The following is an 18,293-nucleotide window of genomic DNA, read 5'->3' as shown; positions in this document are numbered from 1 at the left end:
AGTTTGTTGGTGCATTATAGTCCCCGAGTTCATTACGATAAAGTTGACATGCTTTAACGTTTAAGTTTCACTGTTGGAATGCAACCGCACGGTTGCAGGTATGCAACCGTACGGTTGTAGGGTGCAACCGCATGGTTGCACACGCTGTAAGTATTTAATGGGAATTACGGTTTCATTGTTAGGGTTACGTATCCTAAACACCTCTAATAGTCTAAACCGATTCCCAGCAACTCTAGCACTTGGTTTAATCGTTCTTAGTCATTCTAAAGTCGATTACAAAGCTAAGACCATTAGTTTTTCGTGTGTTTTGATTATTAAACCCAATAACGAGTTTTTCCGCACTTGTTGTTGGATAATAGATCGTATAATCATGTTTACACGATCCTACAAGTGGTATCAGAGCTTGTGTGAAGGATTAAACGATCGGTTTGTGTCAAAATCAGTCATAAAATTTATGTTTTTGGTGTTTTGTTGGAAAATCACTTGAAGTTAGAATTTTTACGTGTTAAATTGAGTTTTTGTTAAGGAAATCTGGTAATCTAGTCATACTCTGTGTTTTGAACGTGGTAAACAATAGGTTTTTGATCCAGATCAAGTGCTAGAACAAAACCCATCCAAAACCCTAGTTTCTATGCAGTTTTCTGCCCAGATTCGATCAAGAATACAACCGTACGGTTATACCCTGTAACCGTACGGGTACATCACCCGGTTACTACACCCTGCAAGACTTTCAACTTCAACAAAGCACGATCCATAATCAACTTCCAAGCAAATCAACCTAGTATACAAGAATACACATATACACATCACAACATAATCATTATATCTTTCTAGACCAACTATTTAAGGTTCATCATTAAACCCTCAATCACATCTCTAGCATCTTTTGACTAAGCCCATGACTTATAACCATAAGTCTTCCCATTTCACCAACTCAAATTGACCCACAAAACCCATTTTGACTTCTTTAACAAAACACAAGACTTAATATTCATAAGTCTTCTCAATTCTTTATCAAACTCAATTTCATAATAATTCATCACATTAGGTACTTAACAAGTCTAACCATACTAGGGTTCACCCATTTTAATTAACTAAACCCATTTAGTCAAACAAAGTCAAATGTACTCGAGGTTTATCTTTTAAACTCCACAAAACACACTTTTGACAACATTTAGCAAACCTTAAGACTTATTACTACAAGTCTTTCCAAACAGACCCTAACAGAATTTTTTTTTACTTTCATACTCAAAAGTCATCTTAGTCACACTTACTAAAAAAAAAAAAAATCATATTTCTAGACTTAACAAATTATTAACCACAAGTTTCTCATAGACAATATAGTGAAATTAGTTTCTTGACTTAAATCAACAAGTCACCCTTTATCAACTTTCAATTCATTTCTTTACAAAATCATCATCTTACTAACCAAAAAATCCATATTTAATCAAACCTCTTGAATTTACAGTACTTCATCAAAAATTTTAGTATTTTGTGCACAACCCATTTAAACTACAATTTCACTAGTTCATCATCATCCCAAACTTTTAACCTACAAAAACCTCAATTTACAAATTCGAGTTGGGGTTTGTATGAAGTTATAAATTTCATTTTAACACTAACAACATCATCTAAACACATAAAATCGACTTTTAAAACAATAAAACTCATACCTCAAGTCTATGGTTACAAAACCCCCGAAATCACCAAGGAGATGAAGAACATGAAGAAATCTTGAACTCCAATGATCATAGCTAGTGTTGGGATGATTGATTACACCCAAAAACCGAAATGATTGGAGAAATTTGAAGTTTTCTTGCTTGATCACCTCTAACCCGTCACCCCTCTCTCTCCTCCTCTCTCTAAAATTTCTTGAAACTTCCAGAAATGCGAAGAAGGGGCTACTGCCCAATTTTTATCCAAATGGGTATTTAACTCAAATTACCATTTTAGCCCTACCTACAATAATAAAATAAAATAATACTTAAAAAGAAAGGGGTTGTTACATTATTGCTTAAAATCAAGCTAAGTAATCCCTGTTATTTAGTGAGTACGAATCTAATATCTAATAACAATCAACAAAATAAGCACACAATATCAGTGAATTAAACGAAGAGCAGTTTAGCGCCACAAATTGATTCAACTTTGTGCTTCTGATCTAAATGAGTTTTCAGATTAAATTGATGCTCCAGGTACGGTAACGTGATGATTTTCAAGACATCTACAGTTACAGAATCCTGTGAATCGATCTGAAACTCTGTGAATCTCAACCTGTTTCTTTTCACTTTTCGATCAAATAATTCCAGATTCTAGTAAGATTTCGAATTCCAGCTGTGATTTATTGATTGACGAAGCTTAAGTGAACGATTGTGAACCTGTAACAACTTTCACTTGGATCTAAAATCAGCTGAATCAAACGTTTGCTCTAAAGGTCAACTACGGTCAAACTGCGAAGAACAGAGATTACGATTACGAAATCAGCTGCTGGATCGATGAAGATGATGACTAATATGCTGTAGGTTTGAAGATGACTCTGCAAGTATGAATTACTAAGTGCTGAAATTACATAGTGTGAGTGAGGTGGTTACAATTTGATAGTGTTTGTGTGTGTTTCAATCAAAATTAGTTTGTGTGTGGAAATAAGATTCGAGTTTTGAGTTACATTTACAAGTATAAACATCATGTCTATACTCAATGGCTTTGCCCACTTACAAATTCCCCTTAAAGATGTACAAAGCGCGACCAACAACTTTTTGGATGAAAGTTTAATTGGACAAGGTGGATTTGGGAAAATCTACAAGGGAAAACTTTTTCATCATGAGCAATTGATCGATATCGTTGCACGGAAGTTAGATGGGTTGGGAAGCAAAGAGTTTTGGAGAGTGATTTCGATGCTTTCTAGTCTCAGACATCAAAATCTGGTACATTTTGTTGGGTTTTGTTACGAGAATAATGAGATGATTTTAGTAAATAAGTATGAGGCCAATGGAAGTCTTGACAGGTACATAGGTGACCCAATTACTCTTACGTGGATGCAGAGATTGCAAATACGTGTTGGCGTTGCGCGTGCAATCAGTTATATTCATTATGATGAGGCACGTGATTTTAGCATCGTACATCGTAACGTCAGGAGCTCAAAAATCTTACTAGATGACAGCTGGCAACCCAAGTTAGCTGGGTTTGAACTTTCCATGAGAAGCACAAAAGCTGGAAGGGATCTTTATCTTTTTGCTCAGCCATGTGGCATGAAAGGGTATGTTGATCCTAAATATATTGAATCTAGTAGTGTGACTCACAAGTCAGATGTGTATTCCTTCGGTGTTGTATTATTCGAAGTCTTATGTGGAAAGAGGGCTTTTATGGAGACAGAAGGGTCAGGATTAATGCTATCTGGTTTGGTCAAATCCCATTTTGAAAACGGAACGCTTGATGATACGATTGGTTACTTCCCCATTGATCCATAAACCCAAAACACCAAACCCTAAACCCTAAACTCTAAACCGTTCGTGTTAAAAAGTCAATCTAAATCCTAAATCTAAACCCTAAATGTAAACCCTAAACCCTAAATTTCTAAACCCTAATATCTAAACCCTATAAACCCTAATATCTAAAACCTCAACATACGCTCGAAAAACACGATAATTGTTATATATTACTTTTTCGAGCGTTTTCCCGCCAAAATAAAAACATTTATCACAAAGTGTCTATATTAAATGTTCATATTTTCATCAAATCTATAATGTTCGTGAACAAAGTTTTTTCAAAAAACGAAAAAGAAAAAAAAATTGCTTCCCCCCCCTCCTCCTTCTCCCCGATTGGTTACTTCCCTCTTGATCCTACCACTATATATATATATATATATATATATATATATATATATATATATATATATATATATATATATATATATATATATATATATAAAATATTAAAAAATTAAAAAGTCAACGAAAGTCAACATGTGAGTTCTCCCCGAGTCGCCGAGAACTCCTCAAAAACTTCCTGCCGAGTTCTCCCGAGTTGCAAGTTTTACAACCTTGACTAAAACCTATGATTATTAATCCTAACACCATACACAACAACTACTGCACCAACTTGATCCAATGTGCCACCTCAATCTGTTAAACTCAACTAAACAGTTATAAGTAATAAGAAAACTAAACAACAAATAATTAGATTGTATATTGTATATACCCCTTTTGTCACACATTTCCTTATGATGTGGACCACTTAAACTTTTTGTAAACACATTTGCTATGTTATCATATGTTATCAGCATAATCAATTTTTTTCAACTTTAACAACCCCACCATTAATTTTAATTTCAAAGTGATTTGTCCTTTCATAGAATACAAGAGTGGATACTATCTTAATAGCATCCTTATTATCAACATTGACCTTTACAGGTATAGAAACAGGATAGTTAAATTCTTCCAACAACTTTAAAACCCATATTATTGATGGGAAAATAATCACAACGGACAATCTACAAAGCGGAAACAAACCCGTTTGACCAACACTTTCCCGACCCGTATGAACCCGTGAAGAAAACTTACAAACAAGCTATATCAAATCCAACCCAAATCAGTCCCAAATCAGCAAATACAAAATAATAAAGCACACACAAAAGACACGAGCTTTTTACGTGGAAAAACCTCTCAAAACGAGAGTAAAAAACCACGGGACCCGTAGGCCACTTAAATTCCACTATCACCAACAAGAGAGCAATACAATAAGTCTTCTGTAGATCAACTAGAGGCATACAACATCATCATACTCTTGAACAAGAACAATCAACAAGTATATGAAATAAATAAAGACAAAAGAGGAATAAATCCCCCAAAAACTGCTCTCTGCTCCAGCAGCAATAACTCGACCTACAGGCCTTTTTAGACGAATTCAACGGTTGAAAACCTTGGCACTGATGTCAGGAAGACACAGCCCAAAAATGGTAAAGATTTAACGGTCGGATCTCCGGGGATCGAAGGTTTTCTGGACTGCTGTAAGAAGTGACGGAAATTGGGATTTTTTCTCTCTCTTTTTCTTGAACTCTCTTCTCTCTTAATGAACAAAGTGGCTGCAACTTGAGTATGTATATGCCCTAATATGCAAGACCAAGTCAAACTTGCATATGGGCCAAATTGTTGGGCTTTGGGCTTGGACTATAATATTCCTCATATTTGTAAAACTCATTAAAACCCAACAAATCTCCCTCTTTTCAATTATGAGGAAGGATCGCCATCCCGGCGATCGAGCAACATATCTTGAGCTTCTCACTCGCCAAAGCTTTCGTGAGCATATCGGAACCATTATCATCAGTATGAACTTTATCAAGTTCAAACAACCCATCTTCAAGACATTCTCTAATCCAATGATACCGCACATCAATATGTTTTGTCCGCTTATGAAACATAGAGTTTCTAGCCAAGTGAATCGCACTCTCATTGTCACAAAGAACCGCATATCTTGATTGCTTAAACCCAAGGTCTTGTAAAAATCTTTTCATCCACAAAAGTTCTTTGCACGCTTCTGTTACTGCCATATACTCAGCCTCGGTCGTAGATAAGGCAACACACTTTTGCAATCTTGATTGCCATGAAACTGCTCCCCCTGCGAAAGTCATCAAATATCCAGAAGTGGATTTCATGTTATCTTTGTTTCCTGCCATATCTGAGTCTGTATAACCAACAAGCATCGGTTCTCCATTTCCAAATGTGATACCCAACTTTGAAGTACCTCGTAAGTATCTCATGATCCATTTAACTGCTTCCCAATGCTTCTTACCCGGATTTGACATAAACCGACTAACAACACCTACCGCATGAGCTATATCAGGCCTAGTACACACCATAGCATACATCAACCTACCAACCGCTGAAGCATATGGAACTTTATCCATCTCCTCAACATCCTCCTTTGAAGTAGGACAATCTCTTTCTGTTAGCTTAAAGTTGTTTGTAAGAGGGGAACTAACCACTTTAGCATTCTTCATGTTGAATCTACTTAGCACCTTTTCAATGTATTGCTCTTGTGATATATGTAACGTCTTAGCACCTCTATCTCTAGAAATCCGAATGCCAAGAATCTGTTTTGCTGGTCCCAAGTCTTTCATAGCAAAAGACTTGCTCAATTCTCGCTTCAACTGCGCAATTCTTTTAATATTCTTACCAACAATCAACATATCATCAACGTATAACAACAATATGATGAAATCATCATCACCAAACCTCTGAAAGAAAACACAATGATCTGAAGTTGTCTTTCGGTAGCCTTGCTTTCCTATAACCGACTCAAACTTCTTATACCACTGTCTCGGTGCTTGCTTCAACCCATATAAACTTTTCTGAAGTCTACAAACATAATTTTCTTTACCCTTAACCCGAAAACCTTCAGGTTGCATCATGTAGATTTCCTTATCCAAATCACCGTGAAGAAAAGCAGTCTTGACATCCATCTGTTCAACCTCAAGATCAAGACTAGCAGCTAACCCAAGAACCACTCGAATAGATCCCATCTTCACGACCGGAGAGAAAATCTCATCAAAATCAATACCCTTTTTCTGGCTGAATCCTTTAACGACTAACCTAGCTTTGTACCTTGGTTGTGAAGTAAGCTCATCTGTCTTCACTTTGAATACCCATTTGTTTCTCAAAGCTCTTTTGCCTTTAGGTAACTTCACCAGGTCATAAGTATTGTTCTCATACAAAGAATTCATCTCATCTTGCATAGCTTCACCCCACTCTTTCTTATGATCATCTTTCATTGCTTCTGAATAACATTCTGGCTCTCCCCCATCAGTAACTAATACATACTCATCAGCAGAATATCTAACAGAAGGATGACGGTCTCGAGTAGACCGCCTAAGTGGGACAAATGGGGGCACATCTGGTACTGGAATCTCTACCTGCTCCGGAGCATCACCAACGTCAGTACCATGTTCATCATTCTGAACATCATCTCCAACATGTTGTGGAGTAACTGGATTCAAATCAACAAGATCAGTACTAGGTTGAGGAACTGAATCTGTCTTCTCAACATCTTTTAACATCTGATCTTCTGTAAAAACAACATCTCGGCTTCGTATAAGTTTCTTCTGAACTGGATCATATAACCTGTACCCAAAATCATCTTCACCATAGCCGAGGAATACACATGGCTTAGTCTTCATATCAAGCTTTGATCTCTCATCTTTGGGAACATGAACAAAAGCTTTACATCCAAAAACTCGTAAATGATGGTAAGAAACATCTTTGCCGCTCCAAACCCTATTAGGAACATCAAAACGCAAAGGAACACAAGGGGTTAGATTAATAATATGAACTGCCGTATTTAAAGCCTCACCCCAAAAGGAATCAGACAACCCTGCATGTGAAAGCAAACATCTAACTCTCTCAACCAAAGTTCTGTTCATCCTCTCTGCTAAGCCATTCAACTGAGGTGTCTTTGGTGGAGTCTTTTGATGCCGAATACCATTCTCCTTACAGTAAGCATCAAATCTGCCAATGTATTCACCGCCATTATCAGTCCGAATACACTTGAGTTTCTTCCCCGTTTGCCTTTCAACTAGTGCATGAAATTCCTTAAACTTCTCAAATACTTGATCTTTTGACTTTAAGGTGTAAACCCACACCTTCCTGGAATGATCATCAATGAATGTAACAAAGTAGGAACATCCACCAAGTGTTCTAGTCTTCATAGGCCCACAAACATCTGAATGAACTAGATCAAGTACGTTCTCCATTCGAAAAGAAGAATGACTCTTAAACACAACTCTGGTCTGTTTCCCTGCCAAACAGTGAGAACACTTACTCAAATCAATACCACTAACACCCGACAACACATTCTTCTTGAACAAGATAGACATCCCCTTTTCACTCATGTGGCCAAGTCTTTTATGCCACAACTCAGTAGAATCAACATTGTCCACTGCGTTAACAATGTTCTGGATGATCTTCGGACGCGTGATGTATAATCTTGAGTCTTTCTTGCCTCTTCCCACTATCATAGAACCAAGAGTTAGTTTCCAAATACCATTACCAAAACTGTTATAATAACCATCATCATCAAGAATGCCTGTTGAAATAACATTAAGTCTCATATCCGGAACATGTTTTACATTATGCAAAACTAACTCCATTCCCGTGTCAAATTTCAAACAAACATCTCCAATACCAACGATCTTTGATAACCCGGCATTACCCATCCTAGCAAATCCATAGTCACCTGGAGTGTAAGATGAGAAGTGATCTCTACAAATTGCAACATGACATGTAGCACCACTATCAACAATCCAACTCGTGTCATCATGAGTAAGATTGATCATATCATAATCAATACAAACAAAGAACTCATCTGTGATAGCGTTAACTTCAACCTTATCATCATCACCACCATCACTTTTCTTTTGTTTATTCTTGTCATATGCCTTTTTCTTCTCATTCTTCAACTTTGGACAATACCACTTTGTGTGCCCCTTTTCATGACAATTATAACACTCAACATTAGCAAATTTACCTTTGCGTGAGCTGCTACGATGATTGCCTCTTTTACCCTGACCTCTACTATGACTTCTTCCCCGCGTTTCTGTGACCAAGATATCTGACTGTGAAGAGGAACCTTGTGACTTTCTTCTCATCTCTTCATTCAAAATACTACCCTTAGCCAATTCCATGGTGATAGTACCATTCGGTGCAGAGTTGGACAAAGATGTCCTAAAAGTCTCCCAAGAGTCTGGTAATGTACCAAGTAACCAGAGACCCTGAATCTCATCCTCAAACTTGATACCCATACCTGCAAGCTGATTTATAATACCCTGATATGCATTTAGGTGATCTGTAATAGGAGTCCCATCATGATACTTCAAAGCCATCATCTGCTTAATTAAGAACAACTTGTTATTTCCAGTCTTTCGCTCATATAACTGCTCAAGCTTTTTCCATAAGGCTTTAGCATCAGTCTCCCCAGTAATATGATTCACAACATTATCATCAACCCACTGCCGAATATACCCACATACTTGTCTATGCAAAATTTTCCATTGAGCATCAGATTTTTCCTCAGGTTTATCCTCAGTAAAAACAGGCAAATAATAATCTTTCACATAAAGAAGATCCTCCATCTTGCCTTTCCAAACATGATAATTTGAACCATTTAAACTAATCATTTTACTTGTATTAGCTTCCATCTTTCACACAAGTCAAATCAAATAACCTAGCTCTAGATACCAATTTGATGGGAAAATAATCACAACGGACAATCTACAAAGCGGAAACAAACCCGTTTTACCAACACTTTCCCGACCCGTATGAACCCGTGAAGAAAACTAACAAACAAGCTATATCAAATCCAACCCAAATCAGTCCCAAATCAGCAAATACAAAATAATAAAGCACACACAAAAGACACGAGCTTTTTACGTGGAAAAACCTCTCAAAACGAGAGTAAAAAACCACGGGACCCGTAGGCCACTTAAATTCCACTATCACCAACAAGAGAGCAATACAATAAGTCTTCTGTAGATCAACTAGAGGCATACAACATCATCATACTCTTGAACAAGAACAATCAACAAGTATATGAAATAAATAAAGACAAAAGAGGAATAAATCACCCAAAAACTGCTCTCTGCTCCAGCAGCAATAACTCGACCTACAGGCCTTTTTAGACGAATTCAACGGTTGAAAACCTTGGCACTGATGTCAGGAAGACACAGCCCAAAAATGGTAAAGATTCAACGGTCGGATCTCCGGGGATCGAAGGTTTTCTGGACTGCTGTAAGAAGTGACGGAAATTGGGATTTTTTCTCTCTCTTTTTCTTGAACTCTCTTCTCTCTTAATGAACAAAGTGGCTGCAACTATGTATATGCCCTAATATGCAAGACCAAGTCAAACTTGCATATGGGCCAAATTGTTGGGCTTTGGGCTTGGACTATAATATTCCTCATATTTGTAAAACTCATTAAAACCCAACAATTATCTCACAAATCACATCTGCAAGGGCTCTGTATTCAGCCTCTGCAGATGTCCATGAAACTACAGATAGTTTTTTACATTTTCATGAGTCCATAGCACCACTTACAAACAAATAGTTTCGAGTAACAGACTTTCTAACCATACACAGCTTGCCCAAGTCAGAATCAACATAAGCAACTAAGTCCAAATCACAATTCTTAGTTATATTAACATCCAAACCAGGTGACCCTTTCAAATATCTCAAAACCTTTAAGGCACAATTGAAATGAAACTATAATGGAAAATGCATATGTTTACTCAAGACATGTATTGCGCAAGCAATATCAGGCTTTGTCAAAGTAAGATAAATCAATTTACCCATTAATTTTTAATACTTAGTTATATCTTTTAACTCGGGATCAGAACTAGTACTAGCACTGATAGTATTGAAAACAACATTGAGTTCAACAGGTGATGACAAACGTTTACATTCTAGCATACCAAATTCAGACAAAAGCTCAAGACGATACTTCCTTTGGTTTGGGATAGACATACCACTTTCAGTTCTTAGAACTTCTATCCCAAGAAAGTATTTTACTCCAAAGTCTTCTATCTTAAACCTAGAGCTAAGAAACTTTTTATAAACGTTTATTTCATTTATATCATTACAGGTGACCACTATGTCATCAACATACACAAGCAAAATAACATCTTTTTCTGATTTTATAAACAAAGAATAGTCATTTATGCTTTGTTTAAAGCCATGCTTAACCAAGGCAGAGGTAAGTTTTTCTTTCCACTTACATAGATCTTGCTATAAACCATTTAAGGAATTTTTTAAGTTTACACACCCTTTTTTCATTTTCATCAAAATAACCAAGAGGCAACGACATAAACATTAATGTAGAACGAAGGATCAATGGCTAAAATGAACGAGATAATTAGTATTGGATATTCCTCACCAATACAAATGGCAAAATATAATTGCTAAACAAAACCAAGCCTTCTCGGCTATAAAGTTTATTCACTCAAAAAATATCAAAACTAAAGCTAAACTCATTCGTTTAACGATTAAATACAAAATAAAAAGAGGATAAGCATAAAACAAATAAAGAGATAAACTCAATATTGAAACAAACTCTACTTATCCATAACTACCGTAGCCACCAAGTATTATTCATTCTCAATTCCTCCTGACATCTAATTGGGCACAAAGACCATATCCACCAAATAAGCATCTAACGTGACTTGTGTCTTTTGTTTATTTTCCCCACAAATATTCATTCCATGAGGCCCAACAGGTGGCCCAACTCCCGTCTCCCCAAAATAATTTACGAACCTAATTTTAATAAACCCATTACTTATTCCTGCTTCATTCTCCCCTTCTTCGAAAAGACTCGTCCTCAAATGAGCATACTATAGGTAACAATATATCATTGTCACTTTGTTTATTTAAATCTAAAATAAAATCAGTAAATCAAATGTGGCGCTCACTGCGTCACAAAAAGCGCCACAATAGAGTTGACGGGGTTTTTCTCAAGCACTTAGTTTATTTAAATCTAAAATAAAATCAGTAAATCAAATGTGGCGCTCATTGCGCCACAAAAAGCGCCACAATAGACAATGTTTGACCAAAACTGAGAGAGTGTTGAAAATTTTGTCGTTTAGCGACCCTTTAGCGGCGCTTATGGAGCGCCACAAAAAGTATGCGTCCCCTGTTCTCATTTTTCTAGTAGTGAAAGAATAGTCATTTATACTTTGTTTAAAGCCATGCTCAACCAAGGCAGACGTAAGTTTTTCTTTCCACTTACATAAATCTTGCTATAAATCATATAAAGTGGTATGTCTATCCCAAACCAAAGGAAGTATAGTGTCTCTTTGAGACCTTCTAAGAACAGTAGAAGGTGCATGTGTATCATTTACATTTATAGAAATATCTTAAGCATTGTCCTCAAGGATGTTTAATTCAGTAGATAATGTTGCATATGGATATGTAGTCGAAAATAAGGATCTTAGAACATACGTAGACTCGATCTAGAGGCGGAAAACACTAGAACAAGCTTAATCGAATAAACGTAAACCTTCGGGATCGATGAATCGAACCTACAAGAGATTAGATCGCCATTTAGAGTTGTTATTCGTGTTGAGATTGATTAGGGACCAAAATCAGAGAGTAAAAGCGGCTAGGGTATGTGTAGGGTGTGTAACATAAGAATCAAACCCATAACACATATATATATTATATGCAGTTCCATCGATCGACAGTCTAGCTAGGACTGTCGATCGACTGTCTATCATAGTCGGCTCCACAGTCAACAGATGGTCACAATAATTGACTTAAATAAATATTAACGAAACCTAATTCACATCTAACATTCCAATTACGTTTATAATAATGTATGTCTGATAATTAAACGTTACATAACCAATAGAACTAGAGATTTACTTTTATGCACCAACAGGATATATTGTTACCTATAGTATGCTCATTTGAGCTATTTGGTTGCCTACCACCAATGCCATCGCTACTTGTGTCACATCATTGGGACTTAAAGTATGTCGGTTGTGTAACTCATACAAATCAAAGAGATTTAACTAGTTTACATCAATTTTAACAATTGATTTGTTTATATGTTATATTTAGTTTGCTATAAATACTGGAGTTTTAACAATGAAGGTTCACAAAATGTTACAATGAAGTTCCGTCAAAAAAATATTCAAATATTATGATATTCTTTTATATGGATGTAGAAGTTTATATTGTAGGTATCAAATCTTGAATTTATTGCTAGTTTATGTATCAAATGAGACAGTAAGATGGTGCAAAATGGACACAAAATTACATTGATATATTCTATATTAATAGTAATTATGCCATATGTAGAGATCTAAAAAGGATCTAACTAGGTACTTAATGATGCATTTTCAATCTAAAAGTATAAACTGCTAACACTCATTTTGTCTGGTAAATACAATGTTGTAGGGGAAGAATTTGGATCACTTGAAGATTAAGCTTCATAATATAGAGCTTGCCACTGAATATTTTGCTGAAAAATATTGCATTGGGTCAGGCGGATATGGTACCGTATATAAAGCAGAACTTGAACATTTTGATAACAGAAGTTCAATTCCAATAGAAGGGACAAATAAGTGTGACTTACTCAAGAGACGCAGCATTGTCGCTATAAAATGCATCACAAAAAGATCAGACAAACAAGGAGAACAAGGCTTCATTGCTGAAATTGAAATACTTTCGAGCTGTAAGAATCCCAACATAGTCTCTCTTGTTGGCTTTTGTGATGAGGGTCCAGACATGATCATTGTTTATGAGCTTGCTTCTAATGGAAGCCTTGACGATTACTTAGGAACCACGGATAAGATGACTAATTTCACTTGGGTGCAACGTATAAATCTATGCCTCGATATTGCAAATGGGCTGAATTACATTCACAACAGCCTCGACAAACAAAAGATCATACACCGTGATATTAAAAGCGCGAATATTCTACTAAATGACAAGTGGGAGGCTATGATTGCTGACTTTGGGCTCTCCAAAAGTTACCGAGAAAATCAACAAGCAAGCAGTCACATGACCAATAACGTTGCAGGCACAACAGTCTATCTAGATCCAGAATATGAGAAGACTGGTCGATTAAAGAAAGCTTCAGATATATACTCATTTGGAGTAATTTTATTCGAAATTTTGTGTGGAAGGTTGGCCTATGATCCAATGTATATGAAGGAAAATGACAAGGGGCTTGCACCAATTGCACGAAGACGTTTTGAGGAAAGAAAATTATATGAAATGTTAGATCCTAAGCTAAAGGAAGAAAATGATGAAAACATTTTTACTAAAGGACTCAATCAAGAATCTTTGGATACATTTACCATAATTGCATATGAATGTGTGGCAGAAACACAATCTCAACGTCCAACAATGGAATTTGTCATCGACGAACTCAAGATGGCATTATACGCTCAGGTTAGTCAATACTAAAAAAAATTATTTCAAAGAAAATATAATTAAATAAAAATAATAATCACTACATTGATATCAAACTTTCCAAAAGGTTTTCATTTATAAAATTTCGTGCACAAGGTTTATGATATCCTTCTATAGGTTCTATGTATTTGTATCATTCTCATGTAATTTAATACAAGGTTTTACGATAACCAAAGGCTTCTGGTCTATGGGTATCGATCAGCCTAGAGGTTGTGAGTTCAAGTCTAGTCATGGACAAATAATGGGCGTGTGCATTTGCCATAAAAAAAACAAGGTTTTACGATATCCTTCTATATATTTGAAGTCAGACAAATAATATATTTGACCATTGGTCCCTTCAATCATCACCAATCAGTCACTATTTCAAGACCAGCATCCTGTTTTTTCCTTATATATTTTCGTGTATGTAATAATTTGCAGAAAAACATCACTGCTAACCTAAAAATGTCACTCGAAGACATCGAATTGGCCACACAAAACTTCAGTGTTGACAATATCATTGGAAAAGGAAGTTTTGGGAAAACATACAAGGGAGAATTTACTCATGCTAATGGATCTAGAGTCATTGCTGCAAAGCGGTTTGATAGATATATTGGTCATGGAGAAGTTAAATTTTCTACGGAACTTGAAATTCTGTTAGAGTTTAAGCATGAGAATGTGATTGGCCTTGTAGGATACTGTGATGAAATGGATGAAAAAGTTATTATTTACGAGTACGCGTCTCGGAAAAGTCTAGATAGACACTTGAAGAGTGTTGATCTAACCTGGATGAAACGACTTAAAATATGCATTGAGGTGGCAACCGTGTTGGAGTTTTTTCATGGAGCTGCTGCCACACGAGAGGTGGTCATACAAAAAGACATAAAAAGCGATAACATTCTTCTAATGGAAGATTGGAAAGCAAAACTCTCTGATTTTGGCTTTTCCCTGACAAGTTCAGTAGATCAGGAAATGGACGATGTCATCAGCAATAGTTGTGGGACAAATGGTTATGTTGACCTACTGTATATGAGACCTGGTTTCTTAACAAGAGACAAAGATATATATTCATTTGGTGTGGTTTTACTTGAGATCTTGAGTGGAAATCTTTTATTTACAAAGATTGATGGACTTGATCAGATTCAAACCTCTGTATTAAAACGTCTCTATGAAGAAGGAAGATTTGATGAGATGGTGTTTGAGGGAATAAAGGAACAAATTGTACCGAATTCACTTGCTACATTTCTAAAAGTTGCCTATCAATGCTTAAATAAGAAGAGAAAACGACCAAGTGCACGTGAGGTGGCAGTACAACTTAAGAAAGCCCTGGATATTCAAGCAAGTTTTTCACTTTTTTACACACGTACAAATCATAATTACAACATGCTGATAGATATCCGTACAAATCAGAAGTTATCAAGTAACAATTATACAGAAGTTCGTATCTTTTTAACAAGTACGTACTACACTAAGATTTTAAATTAAAATGATGAAAAGCATGATATAACTCTCAAGTATACTTGTATTAAAAAAGATAATCAGCTGTCGGACTCAAAATTCAAAAGTAAAAATAAGTTTACGAAATGTCGATAGAATGTACTATACATGCACTTTAAATATGATTTTTATGTGTGTTCGTACAGATGGATTGTGAAATATGGGAGCCAAAATTGCCAAAAGACTACAGGGAAATCATTGAAATATCAAGCTCACCAGAAATCTACTCTGATGAAAAAAAAGAGGATCTCTACAACATCTTCTCCAATGGAATCCTTCTTCATAAGGGGGACGTGGTAATTCAAACTTGCTTTCTCAATAACTATTTGTTTTTTGCATTCCCTGACATTTTATTAAAAGATTTTGGTTTTTTCAGATGAACACGTCATATGATTATGAAAACCTGTAAGTCTACTACTTCGGTACCCTCATTTGGTATTTAATTTGTTTTGTTGTTGTATAATAATTACAGGTACTCTCATTCGATGGTTTTGGAGAAAGAAATGAATTGATATCCGCAACAAAATTTACATTCAGAAACCATTCTTCATATAAGTGGCAGTCACTTACCGAATCAAGGTTCTTTTCCTTAATTTCTCTATACGTGTATTTGTATCTGCACTTATACATACATTGTTGTTAGTACTTGTACTTATTGCTATCTTTTATCTTTTATTGGTGCTATGATAACTGCATGTTCACATACATTGTTGTTACTTTACACCCCTACATATGAATTTTACACTTGCATTATGTTCGTTTGTGGTTAGATGTTACTCAAAGTTTACTTAACTGTGACACTATTTCTGCATGCATTTCAGTATTGACTATGTCTAGTCGGTCGACTACTGTCTGGTTTAGTCGATCGTTGATCAACTTACACCGATCTTGCACTGTCCATCGACAGTGTCTTCAGTCGACCGAATGACTCTGTCAATAACTCGGCTGGCCAGTTTAACTATTGATTAATACATTCACGCACAATAATAAAGCATTCAATAGTCACAATTGTTATTACAAGATTCAATGTAATAAGACTGAATTACACGTTTAAGAATATTGAACTAGGAATTACAAATATGCACCAACAAGTATGACTAAAAGTGTCGAGAGATCAAGATTTTTGGAATTCATATCTTGATATATTTTATAATAAGTAGTATGTTGTGGTACGCCCCTGTTTGGTTCTCTGTTCTGACTTCCGTGAATTGTAATTTTGTCTGCCTTTTGTGAATTTATATTCATAACGTGTTATGCTGTTCAATAGCATATTTAACTATTTACTAATTATTAACGCCAAAAGTTGTTAACTGTATACATTCCTATACATTCCTTTCACGGGTCACACACATATAAAGTACTCAGCTGATGGAGATATCTTATTGAAAAAAAAAATAATAATTCTTATTAGTAATTTTAAGGTTATAGAACATTAAATGGTACTTATCTTTAAGCTCACGTCCCTTATATGGTGAATGAAATGACTGGGTTGAAAGAAATACTAAACTCAAAAGTGGAAGTGTATATGGTAAAAAATAGGCTATGACTAACTGAGATTTCTAATCTTATACCATATGCAGGTTTCATAAAGTAGCAGAGATGTTGGATATTTCAAACTTGATGATCAAAATCGAGACAAAACCTCAGCTTTTATCACCGGATGTCGTTTATGGGGTCCATTTAGTCTTCAAATTTTGTAAATCAAGAGACTGTTCAAGCAAACCCATATATGTTAATCTCAAGTACAAAATTGGGGACGAAACCTATCATTCATATTTTGCAACACAACGAGACCCCGAGTGGATGATGATTGAGCTGTACCGATTCTTGAATCAGAAGGATAATGTTGAGTTCACGTTTCTAATACAGAGTCTTTCAGTACACTACTCTGGTGATGATGCTATATATGTTGAAGGCATTGAGTTTCGAGCTCTTAGTAAAGCAAGTTTCAATATATTACTTAGTTCCCTTTCTGATATTTTCAGTTTATATTATTTAGTAATGGATATTGATGCATCATAAATATAATTATTTCAATTATAACCGACAAGCTGAGGGAAGGACGACTAAGATGGTTTGGACATGTTTTGAGGCGCCCACTTTTAGCCCCGGTTAGGAGAGTCGAGACCCTTGTTGTTGGGGGCGTAAGGAGAAGGGGTAGACCCAGACGTAGGTTGGAGGATAGATTGAAGCTTGACATGAAGGAGCTCTTATTGACTGAGGACATGACTTCTGATAGGAATTTGTGGAGGAGTAGAATTAGAATAGATGACTAGGCTCTACATTTTGTTTATTTTTTTTTATATATTTATATTATATTTCCTGCCTACTTGCTTGTGTGCCTTATCGTATTGGCTGTACCTGTTTTATGGTTATATTATATATCTATACTTATTGTAGCATTTTCAGAGGATTTATTGCACTATATGGTTACATGTTTGTATTACATTATATAGCAATTAATTTATACATACTTACATATCACATGCTTTTATGCTATCATTGTATGCTTATTTGTCTATGTTTACATTGTATACCATCTATTTTATACTGCATAGTATACCTACATGCTTCTTACCAACATGTTTTCGTATACTTATTGTACTTACATGACTGGTTATACTTGCATATTTGACACGCACATATTTTAATTATATGTTATATTACATTATTTTGTTACATGCTTTATTTACCTATACATATCGTATTGATATATACTTTATTCATGGTAAAGTTTCTTTTTTATCTACTTTACTTGTATACTTTTACTGCACATATCGGAATTCATGGTTCTTTATGGTCGGAGGTCCCTAGGAAGCAGCCTCTCTGCTCTACAGAATAGGGAGGGACGACTTCCTCTACC

At 35.6% G+C, this 18,293-nt stretch overlaps 2 protein-coding genes across 3 annotated transcripts; both read left to right on the top strand.

Moving 5' to 3' along the window:
• Positions 1 to 2,681: 2,681 nt before the first annotated feature.
• On the top strand, positions 2,682 to 4,281 carry LOC139876129 (receptor-like protein kinase HERK 1). Its single transcript, XM_071863431.1, has 2 exons — positions 2,682 to 3,441; positions 4,277 to 4,281. The coding sequence occupies exons 1-2, from the start codon at positions 2,682 to 2,684 to the stop codon at positions 4,279 to 4,281; spliced, it is 765 nt and encodes a 254-aa protein (XP_071719532.1).
• A 5,935-nt stretch (positions 4,282 to 10,216) lies between these two features.
• On the top strand, positions 10,217 to 17,467 carry LOC139876805 (putative receptor-like protein kinase At5g39000). 2 transcript variants are annotated; one of them, XM_071864172.1, is made up of 6 exons: positions 10,220 to 10,310; positions 12,935 to 13,933; positions 14,375 to 15,271; positions 15,577 to 15,726; positions 15,903 to 16,009; positions 17,011 to 17,467. In XM_071864172.1, the coding sequence occupies exons 2-6, from the start codon at positions 13,265 to 13,267 to the stop codon at positions 17,450 to 17,452; spliced, it is 2,265 nt and encodes a 754-aa protein (XP_071720273.1). In that variant the 5' UTR covers positions 10,220 to 10,310; positions 12,935 to 13,264; the 3' UTR covers positions 17,453 to 17,467. The 2 variants fall into 2 exon arrangements, with proteins under 2 accessions (XP_071720274.1, XP_071720273.1); XM_071864173.1 differs by lacking the exon at positions 17,011 to 17,467 and having other exon boundaries at positions 10,217 to 10,310; positions 15,807 to 15,946.
• Positions 17,468 to 18,293: the final 826 nt, after the last annotated feature.

The sequence above is a fragment of the Rutidosis leptorrhynchoides genome, chromosome 11 (genome assembly GCF_046630445.1).
Source record: "Rutidosis leptorrhynchoides isolate AG116_Rl617_1_P2 chromosome 11, CSIRO_AGI_Rlap_v1, whole genome shotgun sequence".
NCBI classification, from domain to species: domain Eukaryota; kingdom Viridiplantae; phylum Streptophyta; class Magnoliopsida; order Asterales; family Asteraceae; genus Rutidosis; species Rutidosis leptorrhynchoides.
The sequence above is the reverse complement of the archived record's forward strand: the minus strand, read 5'-3'. Positions and strand labels throughout refer to the sequence as shown.